The 20,469-nt window shown below is 42.3% G+C and overlaps 1 protein-coding gene across 3 annotated transcripts in view; it reads right to left on the bottom strand.

The window, feature by feature from the left end:
• The window catches only part of myo1d (myosin ID), a 93,281-nt gene that overhangs the window by 25,470 nt on the left and 47,342 nt on the right, over positions 1 to 20,469 (bottom strand). For all 3 annotated transcript variants that reach the window (XM_031894864.1, XM_002935516.5, XM_004918596.4), the window contains exon 2: positions 46 to 254. In XM_031894864.1, coding sequence (XP_031750724.1) covers positions 46 to 254 — 209 coding nt within the window. The remainder of the gene's footprint in view (positions 1 to 45; positions 255 to 20,469) is intronic.

Genomic DNA, 20,469 nt, shown 5'->3' with positions numbered 1-20,469 from the left:
AGGGACCAAGGCTCCAGGAAGGAGGCCCACAGGTTACATACGCACCTGATATTACTATACACGTGTCCTTGCACCGTCTTTTCATAGCTTTGTAGGCTGCATCTGCAATGGAAAAAAGATGGGGTGGCCTCTCATACAGCTCCCTCCCTTTATACTGCTCGATGGTATCTCTCCCATAGATAGGCAGGTTCTTGTATGGATTTACTGACACCACCACCTCCCCAATAAATGTGTATATTCGGCCCTTCTCAAACCTGAAAGAAATGGGTAAAACAGAAATCAGGGGGTCACAAGACAAAACGAGGCGACTTCTCACTATGCATTGCTTGTCATTAGCGGGGGTGCAACTCTGAAATCCCACCTGAGGGGAGCTTTTGAATGATTTTCCAGTCTGAATTATTTAAAGTAGAAGCTATTAAACAGCCACTAAAATATCTTCGCTTTAGAATGTATAAGGGCAATACATTTTTAAAACAATATAAAGGCATCAAAGTTATTCTAGCTCTCTCCCAGTTTAAGAAACAATATGCTCCTGGTCTTATCAGATATCAGGCATCATAACAGAGTGGAGGCTGATTACAAGTTATGTCCTTATATTCAAGATGTCACAGTGATTTTGAGAAATGGAGAAATATTGCAGCTCGTACTTAAATTTTTATGTTTTACTATTTACCCTCCTATTCTGGCTTTTTTTCCAATATCAAATTTAAAACGCTTTCTGGTCACTAGGGTCATTGACCTGGGTGACCAAAAACCAGAGTTTAATTATTGACACATACCTGAAATAATACAATCTACCACAAGAGGGAGCTCTCACAACAAGGTTTACCCAAGCTTAGTTTCTTAATCAATTGATCATTTTTCTGCTTTCCTCCAAGGTTTATGCTGGACACACACAAGGAGATCTGGCCATTCCAACCAATCACAAAACTACAAGATCGGTGGTCAATTTTCCAACACCTACAAGAGGCTGGTGTACTGTAATTGGCAACACTTGTGAGACATGGGGTTCCAGAGCTGTCAACCAGCGCCATGAGGGAGATAATGATCCACTCCAGACGTTTTGGAGACCTTATTTTATGTTATCATTTAGTTCAAAGAGGAATTCAGGCCTAAAAATCCTGGACTGGATCATCATCTCCTACATGACATGGGGTTGATGACAGCTCTGTAACCTGCCTGTATTTCCCAGTACACTGTGGGTAGCTGAACAGACACTAGAGGTAGTGGTTGCTCATTTAAAAAGCACTTTCATCCAGGGTCTGGCTGTGCTGGGTGCACATACGTGTAGAAGGCAGCACCAGTGGGCGCAATAAGATAAAAAGGGGGCCTCCAGGCACTCTAGGAGTCCACAGGGCCACAAAAATAAACGTAAAAATCCTCTTTATTAAATTTAAATTAAAAAAAAATTCCCTACGCGTTTTGTACCCAAAAGGCATTTAGTCATCATGGGCACCAGTGGGTGCAAGGCAGCCCTGTTGTAACTACTACTACGGCTGTGATTCAGAAGCAGCTGGAATGGGGCAGGGTGTTCTTGCTTGAGTTAAATGGCCTGTAGAGTGAAAGTAAATATTATTGCATATAATGTAGGCTGCCCTGACTCGCTCAGTTAGAAAAAAAGGGCATATTTCAGCCCTGCAGCCCTCCATGGCCTAGAGCTGCACTATATAAACTCCCACATGGAGGATCAGATTGCAAGCTGCCAGGAGACGGTTATATAAACGGCACAGCCCCACGTTCATGGCTGGAATGTGAGTGGCAATCCTCCCGCTTACTCAGTGGTTAGTCACAGTGCAAGCGGGCAGGAAGCACAGCTATATATAGGTCCCTCGCCCCCTCACTTCCCCACCATGGGATAATGCCTCTTTATTCAGCAAACGCCCCGTACGCACAGGGGCCCACAGAAGGCACCAGCGCTTGCCACCTCACCCCTTTGAACCAGACATCCACATCCTGAAAGGCTTATAAACAATCCAAAGGGAACTTTGTCTCAACATTCATTTATAGCACAACACTCATTTTCTAAGAAAATTTGCAATTGGTCTTTTTCTATTTTGAATTGCTGAGTGAGCAACTTCTGGCAACTAGAGCAGGTTCATTCTGAGATTACTTGTTACTATTTTGTACATATACAAAATATTGTAGATATACCAGAGCCATGAATAACCAGTAAAATATATTCATATATATGGTGCATAGTAATGTCAATTGTGTCACATGACATGTGTATGTATTTTAAAAATGTACCCTCTACTAAAAAATATGAAGAAGTTAGAAGTCACCTTGAATGTCCAAGACCTGTATTCAAGCAGTTGGCCTGCGACTTTGTGCCATTATATGGTCGCCTTGGGGTTGTTGTCTTTAGAACAGTGGTCTCCAACCTTTTTTGCACCACGGACCGGTTTCAAGCAAGACAATTTTTCTGAGGACCAGGGTTGGTGGGTAAAATACAGCTCATCCTAATACAAAATCAGCAACTAGATGCACCCAGCCCCTCTGCTCTTGTTACTCCCACCTAAGTGGTGACATCCCCCGACATTTAATATGTAGCTTTAAGTACTTTGGTCCTTTTTGCGATCACTAGAAAGCTTCCTGGGCTTCGCATGGCTGTTGTCATGGAGTTGGGATCACAGGTAATTGGGACCAGAGGTGGCCCAGTTCAGCACAGCCCACGGCCCAGCACTGGTCCCCAGCCCGGTGGTTGGGGACCCCCGCTTTGAAAACTGCTGCTGTCTTTTAGCCCATCATTCAAGCCAATGCCTGGTTGCTAGGGTAAATGGATCCCTAGCAATCAGATTACAATCTGACTCATGTATGTGTGGTATGAAAAATAGTTGACCCACTACATCCACCCCCAGTGATTTTGCCTATAGTTCTACTTTAAATTTGTACCTATTATATTTATAATAATTGTCTAAACAGTACTTTGCATCTTTTTCCAGGCGGTGAGTCCAGAGGCTGGATTATATCAAACTGACAATATCATACCCCAGAATCATTGGGTGCTGTAAATATATCCTGGAGGGCCACATCTGCCCAGGGATTAGAGTTGGACAACCCTTGTCTACGGCTAGAAGTATATTCAGTACATTAAAGGGCCACCATAAACAGCAACAGAGGAAGGGTTGTAGGATTCACATTCCTTGGTTAGATCACATTTTTTTATTGTCTTTTGTAGGATAAAAAGTAACATTGTTAGAGGGGATATGTGGAGGGGGGATCTATGTAACAATATGCATTTCTATATTTAAGTTATAAAAATTGGATGAGGACTAAATTGGTGCGCCCAGTGCATGGGTGGATGCCCAGCTATTCCTCCATTAACAGCATACAAGGGCCCATTGTCTGCAGCCGAAACTTTAAGGGAGAAACACACAGGTGTCTATAAATTAATATATATATATAATTATCCCAGGCCACCACAGTGCCACCAAGCTGGAGGAGAGGTAGAATGCGCTGCATATGTATCAACTGGGTAGGAGAAGGGGCGGGCAAGCGTGCCTAGGGCAGTATCAAGTTCTGTATATTGTAGGATATTAGGAACACTGAGATTCTAGGGACAGACTTGCGAGGCAGTGAGTGGGGAGTTACAATGAGAGCAATTTCATCAGATTGCCACATAGGGTGTAGGAAATGCAGAGCCGTGGAGTGTTTGGAGACTCTCCCATCCTGTACTGGGGTGTGCCACGTACGAAAGCAAATTGGAAGAAAAGAAAAAATCACTCCTTTGCTATGCTCATTCTTAGGTGCCTCCCATTCCTGTGGTATGAGTCTGTAAGGTGAGGGCAGGAACCATGTGTAACAGTAGCTATAGATTCTATGGAAAGCACAATACTAACCTGCATGCCTGTAGTGATACGTTGACACCCACTGGATAAGGTGCACATCAACCGCCTGCAGAGCTGTCAACCAACCCCATGTCAAGAGGGAGATAATGATAAATTCTTTTTTTGAGACTTTAATTCATGTTATCATTTAGTGCAAAGAGGAATTTAGGCCTAACAAAAACCTGGAGCATTATCTCCATCATGACAGAGTAGGTCTTAACTGGGATTCAAATTACACCCTGGCATTTTAATGACACCAAGGCCCAAACAGCACCCCACCAGTCTAATAAATAGTGACAGTCTGAGCCTGATTCTAATCCAGCTAATAGGGCTGTGTCCTTGGCTACTGATTGGTCGAGAATGCTTCAGGCTGTAAGGAAAGATGTACGAAATCCCTGTTGTTCAGTAATGAATTTGTTTCTTAGAAACCTTTTCCGTTCCTATCTGCCCTCGCCCCAGGCGCTGCTAATTCTCAGAATCCATCCCCAAGGGAAGATGCTGCGCTGTTGGGCAGGTGCACGGAATTCTTACGCAAGTCTTACCTGGGGAAAAGCTTATAGTATTTTATACATATTGCAGACCAAAAAACAATAACATGCACACAAAAGTACATTTAAAAAATGAAGGTAGTTTGCAAAGCGCAATAACTGGGAACTAAGTGATTAGCAGTGCTACATACAGAAGTGGGTGGTACATGGGTATCCCCTGGCAAGACCCTGCCCAGGCCCAGACTGGCAGTCTGTAGATTCTGGCAAATGCCAGATGGGCTGCTGTAAGGTGGCATAGACAGCAAGTATGTATTGGGCTGGTGGGGGGCTAAGGGAGTGGATTAATAGACTGGAAATTAATGGATTAATAGTTGGCTGGGCATTACCCTCCCAGACAAACAGGACTTTACATTTTAACCGGATGTACAAAAAGTTGCACAGAAAACAGTCATTGTTTGTGCCATACAATTTCAAAAGTATGCAACTGGTAAAAGTAAACTGCCCCTTTAAATTGCAGAATCCTACTGTTGTGCAGCTACCCCTCCTGGTTGCTAGGGTCCCAATTATCTTAGTAACTATGGGACCTGTTCTCCAGAATGCTCGGGACCTGGGGTTTTCCAGTTAAGGGATCTTTCTGTAATTTGGATCTCCATAACTTACATCTGCTAAAAATAATTTAAATATTGAATAAACACAGTAAGATTGTTTTTTTTTTCAATAAGGATTAATTATATCTTAGTTGGGATCAAGTACAGGTACTGTTTTATTATTACAGAGAAAAGGGAATCATTTAACCATGAAATAAACCCAATAGGGCTGTTCTGCCCCAATAAGGATTAATTATATCTTAGTTGGGATCAAGTACAGGTACTGTTTTATTATTACAGAGAAAAGGGAATCATTTAACCATGAAATAAACCCAATAGGGCTGTTCTGCCCCAATAAGGGGTAATTATATCTTAGTTGGGATCAAGTACAGGTACTGTTTTATTATTACAGAGAAAAGGGAATCATTTAACCATTAAATAAACCCAATAGGGCTGTTCTGCCCCAATAAGGGGTAATTATATCTTAGTTGGGATCAAGTACAAGGTACTGTTTTATTATTACTGAGAAATAGGAAATCATTTTTAAGAATTAGAATTATTTACTTATAATGGAGTCTATGGAGATGGCTATTCCGTAATTTGGAATTTTCTGGACAACGGATTTCCGCATAAGGGATCCCATACCTGTATATGCAGAAGATTTCATGAGTCATGGCTTAAGAGCAGATAAAGGAAAATAACCCTAACGTGTTTGCCTTTTAAATGTAGAAGGGAAACGAGGGATAATTGGGCGGCCCGTGACCCTATAGCCAAATATTAAGCCTGGAAACACCTGCAAGAACAGCTGCCTCCAGCCAAGTGAGACGCTTCCATGGAACGTTCCTCTCTACTGTAATTAAACAGAAGCCTTGTCATAATAAATAAGTCTCATCCTCTTCCTTGCCACGCATGGTCACCACTGGGAGCTGGAAGCATAGCAACCTCTTGGTCCTTTATAGGCAAAGGGTGATTTTTCTGTTTGGAGCTAATTCAAAGAAAAACATACACAAATAAATGCATTGCTCCCTGAAGAATGGGCAGAATACAATGCCCTGTGGTGCTTGCAGAGAAGACCCCTGAGCCAGGGCAGGTACCGGCCTGGGGTATCAGGTTAGTAAATCCAATCACTGGGGATGTGACTAACTGGCCTCCCGAGCAATTTCACCTATCCTTCTCCTTTAATGCCCCTCAGATCACATAAAGAATAAATGCATTGTCTATTTCAGGGATCCCCAACCTTCTATATCCGTGAGCCACATTTAAAGGGAAAAAGTGTTAGGGAGCAACACAAGCATGAAAAAGGTTCCTGGGGGTGCCAATAAGAGCTATAATTGGCTACTTTATAGCCTTTATGTGGACTGGCAGCCTACAGAAGGCTCTGTTTGGCATTATACTATGCAACCAAAAACTTGCCTCCTTACCAGAAATTCAAAAATAAGCACCTGCTTTGAGGCTACGGAAACCAACATCCAAGGGGTTGAGGAGCAACATGTTGCTCACGAGTCACTGGTTGGGGAACACTGGTTTATTTTATGTATAATACTCTAGAATGCAGGGCAGTGCCAAGCATTATACCCACCTACCAGAGTGGTCAAAATGGCTGTGGTCGCTGACACCCATTCCTATAGGAAAGCAAGGGAAGTGCTGTGCCTACGTGTTTATTGCAAACACTGACAGTGACTAGGCCCACCACACACATATGCTGTTCACCTTTGAGTTAAACTTTAATATGGTGCAGAGAGTAATATTCTGAAACAATTTGCAATTGGTCTTCATTTTTTATTATTTGTGGTTTTGTAATTATTTCACTTTTTGTTCAGCAACGCTCCAGTTTGGAATTTCAGCAGTTATCTGGTTGCTAGGGTCCAAATTACCTTAGCAACCAGGCCTTGGTTTGAATGAGAGACTGATATATTTATAAGAGAGGACCTAAACAGAACATAAAGTAATAAAAAGTAACACTAACAATAAAACTGTAGCCTTAAGGACCGTGACAGACGGGGACTAATCTCCCCGCAATGCCATCCCACCGGCTACAATGTAAATCGCGGCGCAGCGATTTGCCGAAATCGCCAAAGTTGCCTTGAGAGGAAACTTTGGCGATTGCGGCGCCACATATGCCATCCCACCGGCGATTTACATTCTAGCCAGTGGGATGGCATATCGGGGAAATTAGTCGCCCGCGACAAGGGAGATTTGTTTCCCCGTCTGCCACGGCCCTAAAGGAACAGTAACACCAAAAGATGCAAGTGTATAAAAGTAATTACAATATAATGTACTGTTGCCCTGCACTGGAATAACTGGTACAACACTACTATAGTTTATGTAAACAAAGCCGCTGTCTAGCCAATGGGGCAGCCATTTACGGGTTACATTGCAGATAACAGTTAAACACCATTGTGATCTACAGAACTTATCTGTTATCTGCTATGTAACCTGTGCCCTTTCTCCTTTTTTCCAGCTTAAATGGCTGCCCCCATGGCTACAAAGCAACTTATTTATATAAACTATAGTAGTGTTACTGTAGCAAACACACAACTTTTATGTCTATGAACAACTTTTACCAGAACAGGGTAACAGTACATTCTATGACATACCAAAAGTTAACTGAAAGGTAAACCACCCCTTTAAAGTGGCCCTACACAACCCAAAAACTACTTTTGTACAGTGTAGTGAAAGAAAATATTGTTCTAAGCACCTTTCCAATATACACTAATAAATTATTTCCATTGGTTTTAAAGTTATTTGCAAATGCAATTGCTATCAAAAGCAGTATCTGTCCAAAACAGTCTTTGGGTGGTGTCCCCTTTAACTTCACTACAATGATTCTTGTTCCAAAGAAATAATGTGTAAAGGTGAGATAGATAATGACAAAGGGTTAGTCTAGAAATGATGTCGCCCAAAGCTCTATAATATACAAAAGCCATGAATAGCCAGGAAACCATATACTTTAATGGCACTTAGTGACATCATCAGTTATAATCTCCGCTTTGTGATGTCCCTTGTATCACATGGCTCATTAAAAACGAATTTTCCTTGACCTGTATATGTAGCCTGCAGTCTTGTACCTTCATACAGTCACAATACTCCTCAGTGTTTCTTCTCATATCCTTATAATTTACAGTAGGGGGTACATTATCCCTTATAATACATGAGTGATACTGGGAGTTCCCTGTGTAAGTTAGCAAGACATGGCCTATATACATATATATATATATGCCCATAACAAGTCTTACTTCCCCTTTAAGTACAACTAGCATGGCCAGCTTATATTTATAACAGTATTCCTACATTCCCTTTATTAACTTTATTGCCCTTTCTCTACTTTAGCAATGTCCTTTTGTGAACTGGTGACCAACAGAGCATATTCCGCATGCATTGAAACGAGGCCTTTAAAAAGAGGCAAAATAAGGTAAAGTGAATACTAAGTACAGGTAGTACCATTTGCATTTGGATTCTTCCATAGATCACAAGCTGTTGACAAAGATTTAGGAAGCACGCGCACTGGGCACATCTACACCCCAGGCCTCTGATCTCGCAATGTGTTTCCATTTACTAGGGACATTTTTGTGGTGTAATTGACTTATTCCACAGGGAAAAAAAATCGTACAGTCTAGAAATTCCTGCTCACAGATCTTGGCAGAGAGAGTTTAACCCCTTCAGAGCAATGTACGGTGCTGCGTAACTGAATGTAGGGGCCCACTTAAAAAAAATGATGCTGTTGCCTGGAACACTGTTGTAGAAAATGTGTGGTGTGGGTCTGTGTGTAAGTAAATGTGATATATTGGTACAATAAGTGAGCAGTGCGAGGGCCGAGGCCAGTAGCCAATCAGGCACAGAATTACAACAGGGTCATATACACAACCAGTAAGGTGTTTATAGGAGCACTCAGCATACTGTAAGTATGGGGAGGTTAATAGAATCCATTGCAGAAGGGGTTAATAAGCAGCATTTAAAGGACCAGAGGCAGGGCAGAGAGAGTAAAAGCAGTTAGTGCAATTGCTAAGGGATAGATAATTAGATCAGAAAATAACTGACCCATGACATGCTATGCACATTGCTAATCAGCCATTAGCAATGTTAGTAAAATCTTATTTTATAGAGCTGCTGCATTATTTGCTCGCCAGCCCCCTGATTCAATGGCTGGGTTGTCTGTGGCCCTATATATATTACCTCACCCACGTGACATATATATCAAATGTGTTATTTTGGATTAAAGTCCCTTTTTTCTACCTATATTGATTCATGTTCAGATATTGGTGGGCTGCACAGAAGTAACTGACGCTGTACTATCAAGTGCCCTCCTTTACCAGCTTGGTACACAAGGCGTTACGCTAACACACCAGGAAACCCTTTCTATTTGAGGAATAAGCAAATTGTAGGATAAGTGTGCGGTCACAGTTCTAGCTGTTCTGCCACAAGCAACGCCCTTCATGCTAGGAGGGGGTGCCTGTGCAAAATATGGCACCATCTTCTGAGGTGGGATTGTCCCAGGCCACTTTAGGGATCACTTTAGACCCACATTATGTCTCCTGCTCTTTAGGTAGCTGTGATGACCTCTGTATTCTAAAAGAAATGCCTTATGCTGATGTTTGACTAAAACTACAAGTAGGTACTGCATGAGGGCAACTAAAGTCTCAGGGCATTAGCCAAGATATTCTGTATCTTGTGTACAGGGCAACTATACAGGTATGGCACCTGTTATCCAGAATGCTTGGGACCTAGGGTTTTCTGAATAAGGGATCTTTCTGTAATTAGGATCTCCATACCTTAAGTCTACTAAAAATCATTTAAACATTAAATAAACCCAATAGGATTGTTTGCCTACAATAAGGATTAATTATATCTTAGTTGGGATCAAGTACAAGGTACTGTTTTATTATTACAAAGAAAAATAAATAATTTTTAAAAATCTGAATTATTTAATTAACATGGAGTCTATGGGAGATGACCTTCCCATAATTCCCGGAACTTTCTGGATAATGGGTCCCATACCTGTACTGGCTTGGAAATACAGAAGGCCTGGCCTCCAGAGATATGTATCCTCAAGCAGTGTCTGTCTAGCCCCAATCTTATGGCTTTGATACACATATAAGTACTTATGGCAGCTAAAAGCACACTGAGCATGTGCAATGTCACTGACAGCAGGAAGAGGGGTAGCCAAGATCTGAAAGATACAGAACTACATGGGTCTAACTAGTAAAACTGCACCTTACAACCCCACATCCTGCCACTACCATCAAAAAGCCATAAACTACCATTCAGAGGTATGGGATCAAAGGCGGAAAAAGCCTGTTTTGGGACCAGTGACCCTTACTACCAGCCGTCACCCCTATCTTTGTCTACCCGTTACTGCTGCATTACCTATGGGCACTGCAGCCTTTACTAGTTAAGGTGCCTTGGACAAGCAACCCAATGTAGGGTCTCCATATAGCAGGATATCACTCCCAAATCACCATCAGTACAGGGCCCCCTTCTAGTATGGGGCCAGCTATTTGCCACCCCCTAAGCCCTCCAACTGTAATAAGGCACATTAATCCTAACCTAATGTACTACCAGGCTTTAGCCAGCCTTTCAATGCTACTTTTTCTGTGCCAGTATCAGAATTTCTATCTTATCGCATGAAAGTGATGTTTCACTCTCTGGGCATGTAGGAATCTGGTTCTGCTACAAATGCAGGAAATGGATGTTTTATGTTTTTTTATGTTTATGATTTATGTGCAGTAAGGTATGCAAACTGGGTGCAGCAAGTACAGTTATAAGGGCATTTAGAGTATGTCTATAAAGTACATTTGGCGCCTTTGGTTTTTTGTGGCCCAAACACACTAGGCCTAATTGGCAAAGATCATACAGTATGCCTATAAAGTACATTTGAGGCCCTGGGTTTTTCATGGCCCAAACACACTGGGCCTAACTGGCCAAGAACACTCCCCCAGTGACTACTGCCATCTCAGTCCTATATACAACCAAGAGTACTGCTCTTATTTATCATCATTTATAAATTATCAAGACATTTTAGACCATAAACCAGATCCTCTTACAGCAACACCCTCATCCACTGCTGTTCCCCTATCGTCTCGTCTGTAGGTTCTGCATCTTTTAAGTCCTTGACTTGGGGGCTACCCCACCAAATAAAGAAAGAGAAGAGTAGGATCCTTCCAAAGTTATTTATATTCTCTGTTCCCCTGGCTCTGACTCCTGAAAGAAGCCAGCAGCATGCCAGCAGACACAGAAGAGAACTGACTTCTGCTACATAATTTCAAGAGTCAGAACATACCTTTTTGGAGATCGCTTTTTGACCATGTTCTGATGACATTCAGTAGGATTCACACTGTCAATAATGGGGAGCTGACGGAAGGCATTCCTTGCATTATTTTTACAAGGAATATTATGACAGTGCTTGATTAGACAATAGGATTAGCCACCGACCTTCAGAATTCTGACTCTGTAGTTTGCACATTATTTCTTTGTTCTAGAGCCAAGAGGATAAAATTACCACTGATGTAAGGTGAATGAGTTGAACTGCAAGGAGGGTTATTATTGCTGTAAAAAAGGCTTGGCATTTACACTGCTTCTATAATAGACACGACTGGGAGCTGCCATATTGCTTAAGCATTCTCTATATAGGCTAGAGCAGTGCTGTCCAACTTCTGTGGTACCGAGGGCCGGAATTTTTGAAGGGCCGATAATGGAAGTTAGTTTTGGCCACTCCCCTTTTTAAAACCACACCCACTTTAAACCACACCCATGTTATTGCAAGACCATAGCCATATTAATGGTGGTAGTACAGCAAAAACCTGCCATAATCTGCCTTCCCTACCCTGCCTATGTTTGCCATACTCTGCCTGCCCTACCCTGCCGGTGTGTGCCATACTCTGCCTTCCCTACCCTGCCTGTGTGTGCCATACTCTGCCTTCCCTACCCTGTGTGTGCCATACTCTGCCTTGCCTTCCCTTCCCTGCCTGTGTGTGCCATACTCTGCCTGCCTTATGCATGCGGCCCGCGGGTGGCCAGTTGGACAGCACTGGGCTAGAGGGATTTTTCTATGCAGATTGATACCTTTGCCTTCATTTGAATCACTGCAGGTAAAACACATTACATGTGGTGATTCCTGGTAACTGGCCGAAAATGTGTAAGGAGGTATATTTTAGTGATTACCCTGGGCCGCCGCATGTTTTTTCCATACGGCGATACAATATAAGTGAAGGAAAATGTATTGTTGGGTGCTTCATCAAGTGGAGATTTGCCGTCAGGCAATGGAGCGTCCCACGTGCCAGCGGCCTTAATGGTACAAGGGGCATTTCAGAATGAAAATAAACATGCCCCTGCCTTCCACTAATAGTTGCCTGTGTCTCGAGTTTAGTGATAAGGAGTAGTTACTAATATTGGAGGTAAACTCGGAATGGATATTTGATTAACTGTCATCTCCTCCTCCCACTATTGATGTAAAGAAGCAAGGGGGTGGGACCAAGAGCAAAATTAAAATTCTTTCAGTGTCACTGTTCTGTATTGATTATTGCAACAAACACTATTAAAAGGCAAAAAGGATTTTCTATACAGGCTCAATGTGTTTATAATAAAGTACTATTTACTTTAATACAGTAATGTAGCCTAACAGTACATTTGCCCTACCCCATCCAATAAGGAAAATCGTCAGTTAAGTCCTTTTTTGTGCAACTGCAATTGCCGCTGCTTTTGAAACTTAGCCCCCTAGCTTCTATCTTTCTGCCCTGTGAGCCCTGGGTATCTAGCAAACAAACTCTGCAACAAAGAAGGGGTTAAAGGCACACAGATAGGGAGAGAGAGGTGCAATTCTTTTATTGCTGCTATAAACAAACTATTCACATGAGATACATGCCAGATGGCAGATAGGGAGGAGAACTTTGTACTCCAACAAAACCATAAAAATATCCTGTTTCTTTATAATTTTCTCATTAAATTGGCATTAGGAGCCATATACCATAGGGCAGTAAACACTCCAGAGAAAGGAAAAATCTAAAAGAAGAATAGAAAAAGAAGACCAACTGAAAATTGTCTGTCTACACTGCTTCCATTACTGATTTCAACTTAACCTTTTTAAGTATAGACCACATAGCCTAAGACTCCCTGCTAAGATTATAAAAGGGGAAGGCTATGGCTGCAACCAATGTGCTACCTGCTCATTAGGGGGGTTAGGAGGCTGCTGCTACACTGTGGTATTCTCTATGCATTTATATGGAGTTCCATGACTACAGGTAGAGGAATGATGTGGGTAATTAGAGTGTAATTCACCATTGCTTGCTCCTCACAGGTCCCAGAGAACCTGCCCCTTCACTCTTATAAACATCTGCGCACCAAGTGTCTTCAATTGCGTGTGACAAAAACTTTGTCTGCTCAATGCACATACCTTGCTTGAAGTCGGACTCCCACGCCTCAACCATGTGCTGAGTTTATGGGGGTTTGCACAGAAGGCAGAACAAACTTGATGGGCAAGCAAAACATGAACATTACCAGGCCAGTGGGACACCATGATAACTATAGGCAGGGCTTAATGTCCATATTGGCGCCATCAGTCTGTACTATACACACCCCCTTCCATGATCAGGCTTAGGGTTTTTATCCTATTTGATGGATTTTTCTCCTAAGGGATGGTGGCACATGGGGATATTAGTTGCCTCACAAGGAAACTTCCAACGATTTCAGAAAACCAAACCAACTCTATGCCATCCCACCGCTGATTCACATTCTTGCTGGTGGGAAGGCATTTTGTGGAGATTAGTTGCCTGCAGTGGTGAAGATTTATCACAGGCGACTAATCTTCTGCGTGCCACCAGGCTTAAACAGGATTCAGGCATATTTCAATCAATCTCAGGACTTCTGAAGCCAACATGATTCACAAACTTACAACATACTGACACATTACTATATATACACACTGGGCTTGGGCACTGTCATGCAGATCTGGGATAGGAAAAATATTCTGCAAGGCTGCAGTACAAATGTAAACAGCACTCCATTCTCCAATAGACTGGGCTTGTATAAAAATTCTGCATTTTAATAATGTTTGTTGCAAAACACAATACAGAACAGTGACATTGAAAGAATTTTTTGGCACTTATTCTCCTTGCTTCTATCGAGGAAATGTGGGAAAAGGAGATGAGAGTTAATCAAATGGCCATATTTACAGTTTAACCCTCTATATTAGGAACTCATTACAGAACTCAAGACACAGGCAAGACAAGGGGCACCTTTATTTTCTGCCAGAAATGCCCCTTGCATAAAGGTGGCCATACACACGCAGATTTAAGCTGTCAATTCGAGACCTTCAGACCAATTCAGCAGCTTATCTGCCCGTGTATGGGGACCTCCCACAGGCCTTGTCTAATCAAGCGCTGTCACTAATAAAATTTTATTTTTATTACTTCAAAAGTAATGGAAGGAATGCTTTCCGGCAGCTCCCCATTGGTGACAGTGCAAAGTTACTGCAATAGTCACAAAAGTATGTTGTGACTCTTGAAACAATGTAGCAGAAGTCAGTTCTCCTCCAGGTCTGTTAATTAGCTGGCTTCTGCTACAAAGCATTAAATATACTGAACTCTAAAAAAAGGCTCACATAGATAAACTTCCACTACAGAATTCTACCACATTGACATTGCCCCTTTAAATGATAGTTCTGTTTAACTAAAGAGTAAACAAAACCTTTGGATCTATCCTGGCACTCTGTGTGTTTTGTGGGTGGGGGGGCATGTGTGGGTGTAACAAGGAGATAATTTAAAATAAAGCTTTTTCTGTACAGGGAAAATGTACTCTTATTGATGAGTTCATCCCGTTTGGAGTACAGGTATGGGATCCCTTATCCGGAAACCCGTTATCCAGAAAGTTCCGAATTACGGAAAGACCATCTCCTATAGACTACATTATAAGCAAGTAATTTAAATTTTTAAAAATGATTTCCTTTTTCTCTGTAATAATAAAACAGAATCTTGAACTTGATCCCAACTAAGATATAATTAATCCTTATTGGAGGCAAAACTAGCCTTATGTGTTTATTCAATATATAAATGATTTTTAGCAGACTTAAGTTATGGAGATACAAATTACAGGTAGATCCCTTATCCTGAAAACCCCAGGTCCCGAGCATTCTGGATAATAGGTCCCATACCTGTATAAACAAATCATTTCCCCACCCCCTTAGGCTGGCAGAGTCATGCTGAAATCCCCAGCCTTTTATACCTGTAAGGCACATTTCAAATGTTCAAAAGTTTTGGAGAGCAACACAAGCATGAAAAATGTTCCTGGAGGTGCCAATGAGAGCTATATTTGGCTATTTGGTAGCCCCTGTGTTGACTGGCAGCCTACAGAAGGCTCTGTTTGGCAAATACACTGTGTTTTTATGCCTCCTAACCAGAAATTCAAAAATAAGCACCTGTTTGAAGGCACTGGGAGCAACATACAAAGGGTTAGTAAGCAACATGTTGCTCCTGAGCCACTGGTTGGGGATCACTGGCTTAATGTCTCTCTGCTTCTCATAGTGTGTGTCGCACAGGCTCCCTTCAAAGATCCAGAACCCATCAGTTCACAATGGAAAAAGGTGAGGGATGGGTTGGGGTGGTAGGTTAACGTTCCCTGCAAGCAGCAAGACAGATTATTACGGTTTCCTTAATCTGTGGAATTAGGTATGTCTGTTAAAAAAAATACATGTGTATTATTTCTGGAAGTTCTACTGTACATGAACCCAACTGAAAACCAAATCAATAAGTCCTCCTGATAATATTTTTATGGCGTGTTGAAATATAAGCAAAGCCTAGCAAGCACTGTACTGGATTGGACATCAATTTGACCACCAGTGTTTTGCTGGAGTTGATAGAAATAATTTAACTAGCTGCTCAGATGAGGAATGGTATGGCATCTCCCACTCACACAAGTTAAAAAAAATATTTTAAAGTTGCTCTTTTTTTTTGTACTTAAAATAAATAGAAAGATGTGGCAAACCCTACCTTTAATGCACCCACGTAACCATGTCAGTTCAGGTTTGGGACATTTCACAAATCATATGGAAGGGGCCCTGGAAGACATAAAGTTTAGGGCCCCCCAGTCTGAATCTCTTGCATTTGTTCACATACCACTACATATTTTATAATCCTCTACTTTTATGTGGGTCAGTTGCAGTCTGTGGTGGGCTTCATTCTAACTGGGGGTGGCCATGGCAGATTAGGGACATGGCCTAAAAAAAGCTCAACTTTTAAAAAATCGAAGCAAACAAGTGGCAGTCAAACTAGTGCAACTACAATCAACATAGTAATGTAAAAAAAAAACAAAAAAACACATTAAGTTAAACCTTCTTGTCTAAATAAAAACCTGCCACACTGCATGGGAATAAAACGTATGGCACTCAGGGGGAAGCTCTGTAGGATAAAGCGGATATGATCATCTAGTGATATACCCCCCATGTGCCAATGGCACCATTACTTTCCATTTACTATTACAGATGGCAACCTGCAATCATATCTGCAGCAGGATTTCTTGTGCTATACTGTGAAGCAGCAGCAGCCATAATTTCCATTTAGTTTAATAACAGAGTCATTCTGCTAAGCAGCAGTATTACCATTGCTATACCTCCCTGTTCTATGATAAATTTGAGAGGAACCCAGAGGGTTGGGGCTCTGCCATGTACTGTTATAGACTTCCAAGTCTACCTATAATTGCACTACTCTGATACTTTGGTACCAGTCATGTTATTGCTTATTCCCACAGTCTACAATCTATCCTTCATGTTTGTTTGACCTTTATTCCTGCTGATGTAGCATCTCTCATTATCTCTTTATTACCCTGCAATAATGATGACTGGGGTTAAGGTCCTTGAGCAATCCACATTTCTTATGGAATGCTGTTAAGTCAGTCCAGCACAGGACTGACTTAGCCGCATTCCATAAGGAATCTCAACTAAAGGTATGGATGGGCATGTTTTGTCATCAGTTTTGGTGCCATCTATACAGAACCTACCTTTATACATCCAGAGCCTCCTAAATGCTGCTATACTGCTATAGTTTAGTCCCTAAATAGAGCCAGCTACAGGTGATAGATAACTGCATCTTATCCGTTCCGCCGCCAAATGACTGCATTCTTCACTGCTGATCTGCACCAACAGGAATGGGCATCAGGGCTCAATCAAGTGACCTAATTGTACTTCATTCAGCATTGGTGCCCACTGCTGCAGCTACAGCCTTGCGGAAAAGAAATGTGATTATTCTCTGCACTGCTTTCGTAAACAGAGTATTAGTAATAAGCTCCCCTCCAGCCAACACTCTATTTCCCACAATACCTTGCACCATCTGTGATTAGGAGACCTGCAAAGAAGAAGAACAGAAGTGTGCAAGGCATTATGGGAACTGGAATCATGGCCAAAGGGGAAATTATTTCTGATACATTGTTTTTATATTCAGGCAGGCAGTGCAGACAAAGGACAAACAGACACTGACGTCAGTAGCAATTACATTTACACGTAACTATAAAATCAATAAAAATGAATGTATATAGGGAACCTGGTTACAATGAAAAGATCCGGGCTGGTACAGTAAGTACAGTTTGGAAAATAGAGCATTTCTAGCCGTATTCATTCTTAGGCTTTAGCTCTTCTTTAAAAGGAGAAGCTGACCAAATAGAGTTAATTCTAACACAATACAGAGTATGTTGCTACTTTTGTTAACAAGCCTGTTTGTAAATACTGGCTAAACTGCTGGCTTATGTCACCACACCACAGCTACTTGTAGCTGTCTGCCAAGCCCGGACTGGCAATCTGTGAGTTCTGGCAAATGCCAGAGGGGCTGCTGTAAAATACCATAGACCAGTGCTGTCTAACTGGCGGCCCCTCTGTGTGGCCCCCCACCTGTCTGGCTGCTTTGATGGCTTAACTTTGTGTAAGCTTTAAATGGTATCAGTACTGAGATTAACTGGCCCCCTGCATGGTTATCACCTCAGATTCAGGCTGTAATCCCTCTGTATTGTTTAAAAATGTAATCCCCTGTGTTGTTCACACCTTTTAATCTCTGCATTGTTCACCCCCTGCAGTGTTCACACCTCAGGCTCAGGCTATAATCACCCACATTGTTCACCTCTTCACACCTCAGACATTGTATGTACTGCCTGGTCTATGCTGCCTGTGTATAGGCAGCATAGGGTAGGCAGATTATAGCACACAGGCAGCATAGGGCAGGGAGGGTATGGCACCCACAAGCAGCATAGGACAGGCAGAGTGCTGCCTGCGTGTGCCGTACTCTGCTTGCCCTATGCTGCCTGTGGGAGGTGAACCTGGCAGGGGTTTGTTCTGGGAGTTTGTTAGCAGTTGGAAATAGCCATTAAATGGTCCTTAAGGTGTGTAATTATATGCTGGGGGTTGCTGTGCTATCCACAGGGGAGGAGGAGGTAAATGGATTTAAGGGTGTGTCTTAATATGACATAATATAATTCTTTAACATATGAATGATGGTTGATATCCCTGCAGCGACCATTGTGATAAAATGGGTGTGGTTTAAAATGGGGGAGTGGCCAACACTGGCTTCCATTAGCGGCCCTCCACCATGTATGCGAGAGAAATTCCGGCCCTCGGCACCGCAGAAGTTGGACAGCACTGCCATAGACAGTCACTATTTATTGTCCTAGTGGGGGCTATTTGGGTCTCTTTGTTCTTGAAATGCCAGGGCCTATTTTGAATCCCAGTCTGGGCCTGCTGTCTGCAGGCAAGTCTCATTGTTTCCTAAAATCACATAGTGTACAATGCCCCATAGGAAACAAGGCAACCTATTTCTAGCCACGACAAGCATATGTAAGCTTTTACTTACTGAACAACCTTCGCAGCTAAAATAATATCCACCCCCTCTCCTTCAAAACATGACAAGAATGTCATTTCTTGCATCAAACCAAACACAAAAGTAAAAGCTACACATGACCCACCCTTCTGCCCACAGTTCCCACTAATCATGAGTACAACCAGCAGCCAAACAAAGGTGTGACCTAGAATGTTAGAAAATGTGGGATTCTTTAAAAGGGGAAGCAAACCCACACTAATCATAAGGTCCCTGCACAGGCCCACAACTATCCCCTAACTGATACAGTCTATGTTATATACATAGAAAATGATACCATAACAGAGTAAGGCATTTGGCACAAGTAGAACTCTGCACCGGCCGTAGCACCATAAAGTAAGGTACAGGTATAGCTGGCCAACCTGTGCATTAGGCCAAATTATCTGATTCAGTTGTGTGTCCCCAGGTCATACTGCAGGCCTACAAAGATATATCGGATGAGAATCACTTCAATGCGCTCAACATCATTTTCACCCAACAGAACTTTTAAACATGCCCATCAGGCACCATACATGGGCCAATAAGCTGCCAACTTAGTCCAGAGGGGCCAGGGCAGCAGCTTTCATGAGCCCATGTATGTCCCTTTATGCTCAAGGCATATTCAGCGACAGGCCACTTCCATTAAACCAAAGCACTGTTGGAGAATACAACAAGGAGGCATTTTTATTATAGTGTGTAAGCCAATATCACCAGTGATGTTGCCCATAGCAACAAATCAGATCTTTGTTTTTGTTTTCTCACTTGTAGATGACCATTTAAATTAATTGCTGATTAGTTGCCCGTGATCACACGTGATATTGGCTTACACACTATAATAAATATGCCCCCAAGTGTTCCATGAGCCTTCATCATATCAGCCTTCATATGTGCCAATTAGCGATGTGCGGGCAAACCCGTGGGTCGGACGGGTCTGGGCCAACCTCAGTGCATCATTTGTGGGTCGTGGGCTACATTGCCAGCTTGCGCACTCCCACCCTTTTTGTGACGTCATCGGCGGGACAGGGCAGGCGAGGGTCTATAAATAGAGGGGAGAAGCCAGGTTACATAGAGTTTGGGTTGGGAGTGGGAAGGTTAGGGTCGAATTTTTCTCACCCCTCCCTTACAAATCCACAGTGTTTGTGCAAGAGATGCACTAGTAACAGCAAAGCAATGCTGAAGCACACAGGGACTGTTATTAGGAGTGGGTGCTTATACACTGGAAGGAAAGCACACCCTTCTGTAAACATCCACCATAGTGGCAGTCACTATGTTTAAAACTGATAGATATTTGCACTCTTCAACCTTATCTGATAGGCGAGATAATGAACCCCAGTGTGCAGACAAAGCCCTATACATACCTACTATATACTGTGCTCTAACTCCATGGGAACCTACTCCGCTTTATCTCATAGTGACAAGTACAGAGCAACGAGGCCTATTGTAAGCTACTACTAATACTAAAAATACTCATATACCTATATTGCTTGGCTTGGCTGAGCCATTCTGCACGGGTAAGTAAACAGGGTGCTTATGAGTGCTTGTAAGACATTAAAGGGCAAGTTTGCCATTAACTTTTAATTTTCAATGGTACAGTGCTGAAGTGCTGAATATATAAGGTGCTAAGTTTGCCCAGGAGCAGTAACCCATAGCAACAAATAAGATATTTGCATTTAAACAGATGCCCAGTAAATGCTACCTGCTCATTGGTTGCTACAGGCTACTGCTCCTGGGCAAACTTTTGTTACCT

Source organism: Xenopus tropicalis, chromosome 10, assembly GCF_000004195.4.
Source record: "Xenopus tropicalis strain Nigerian chromosome 10, UCB_Xtro_10.0, whole genome shotgun sequence".
Lineage (NCBI taxonomy): Eukaryota > Metazoa > Chordata > Amphibia > Anura > Pipidae > Xenopus > Xenopus tropicalis.
The sequence above is the reverse complement of the archived record's forward strand: the minus strand, read 5'-3'. Positions and strand labels throughout refer to the sequence as shown.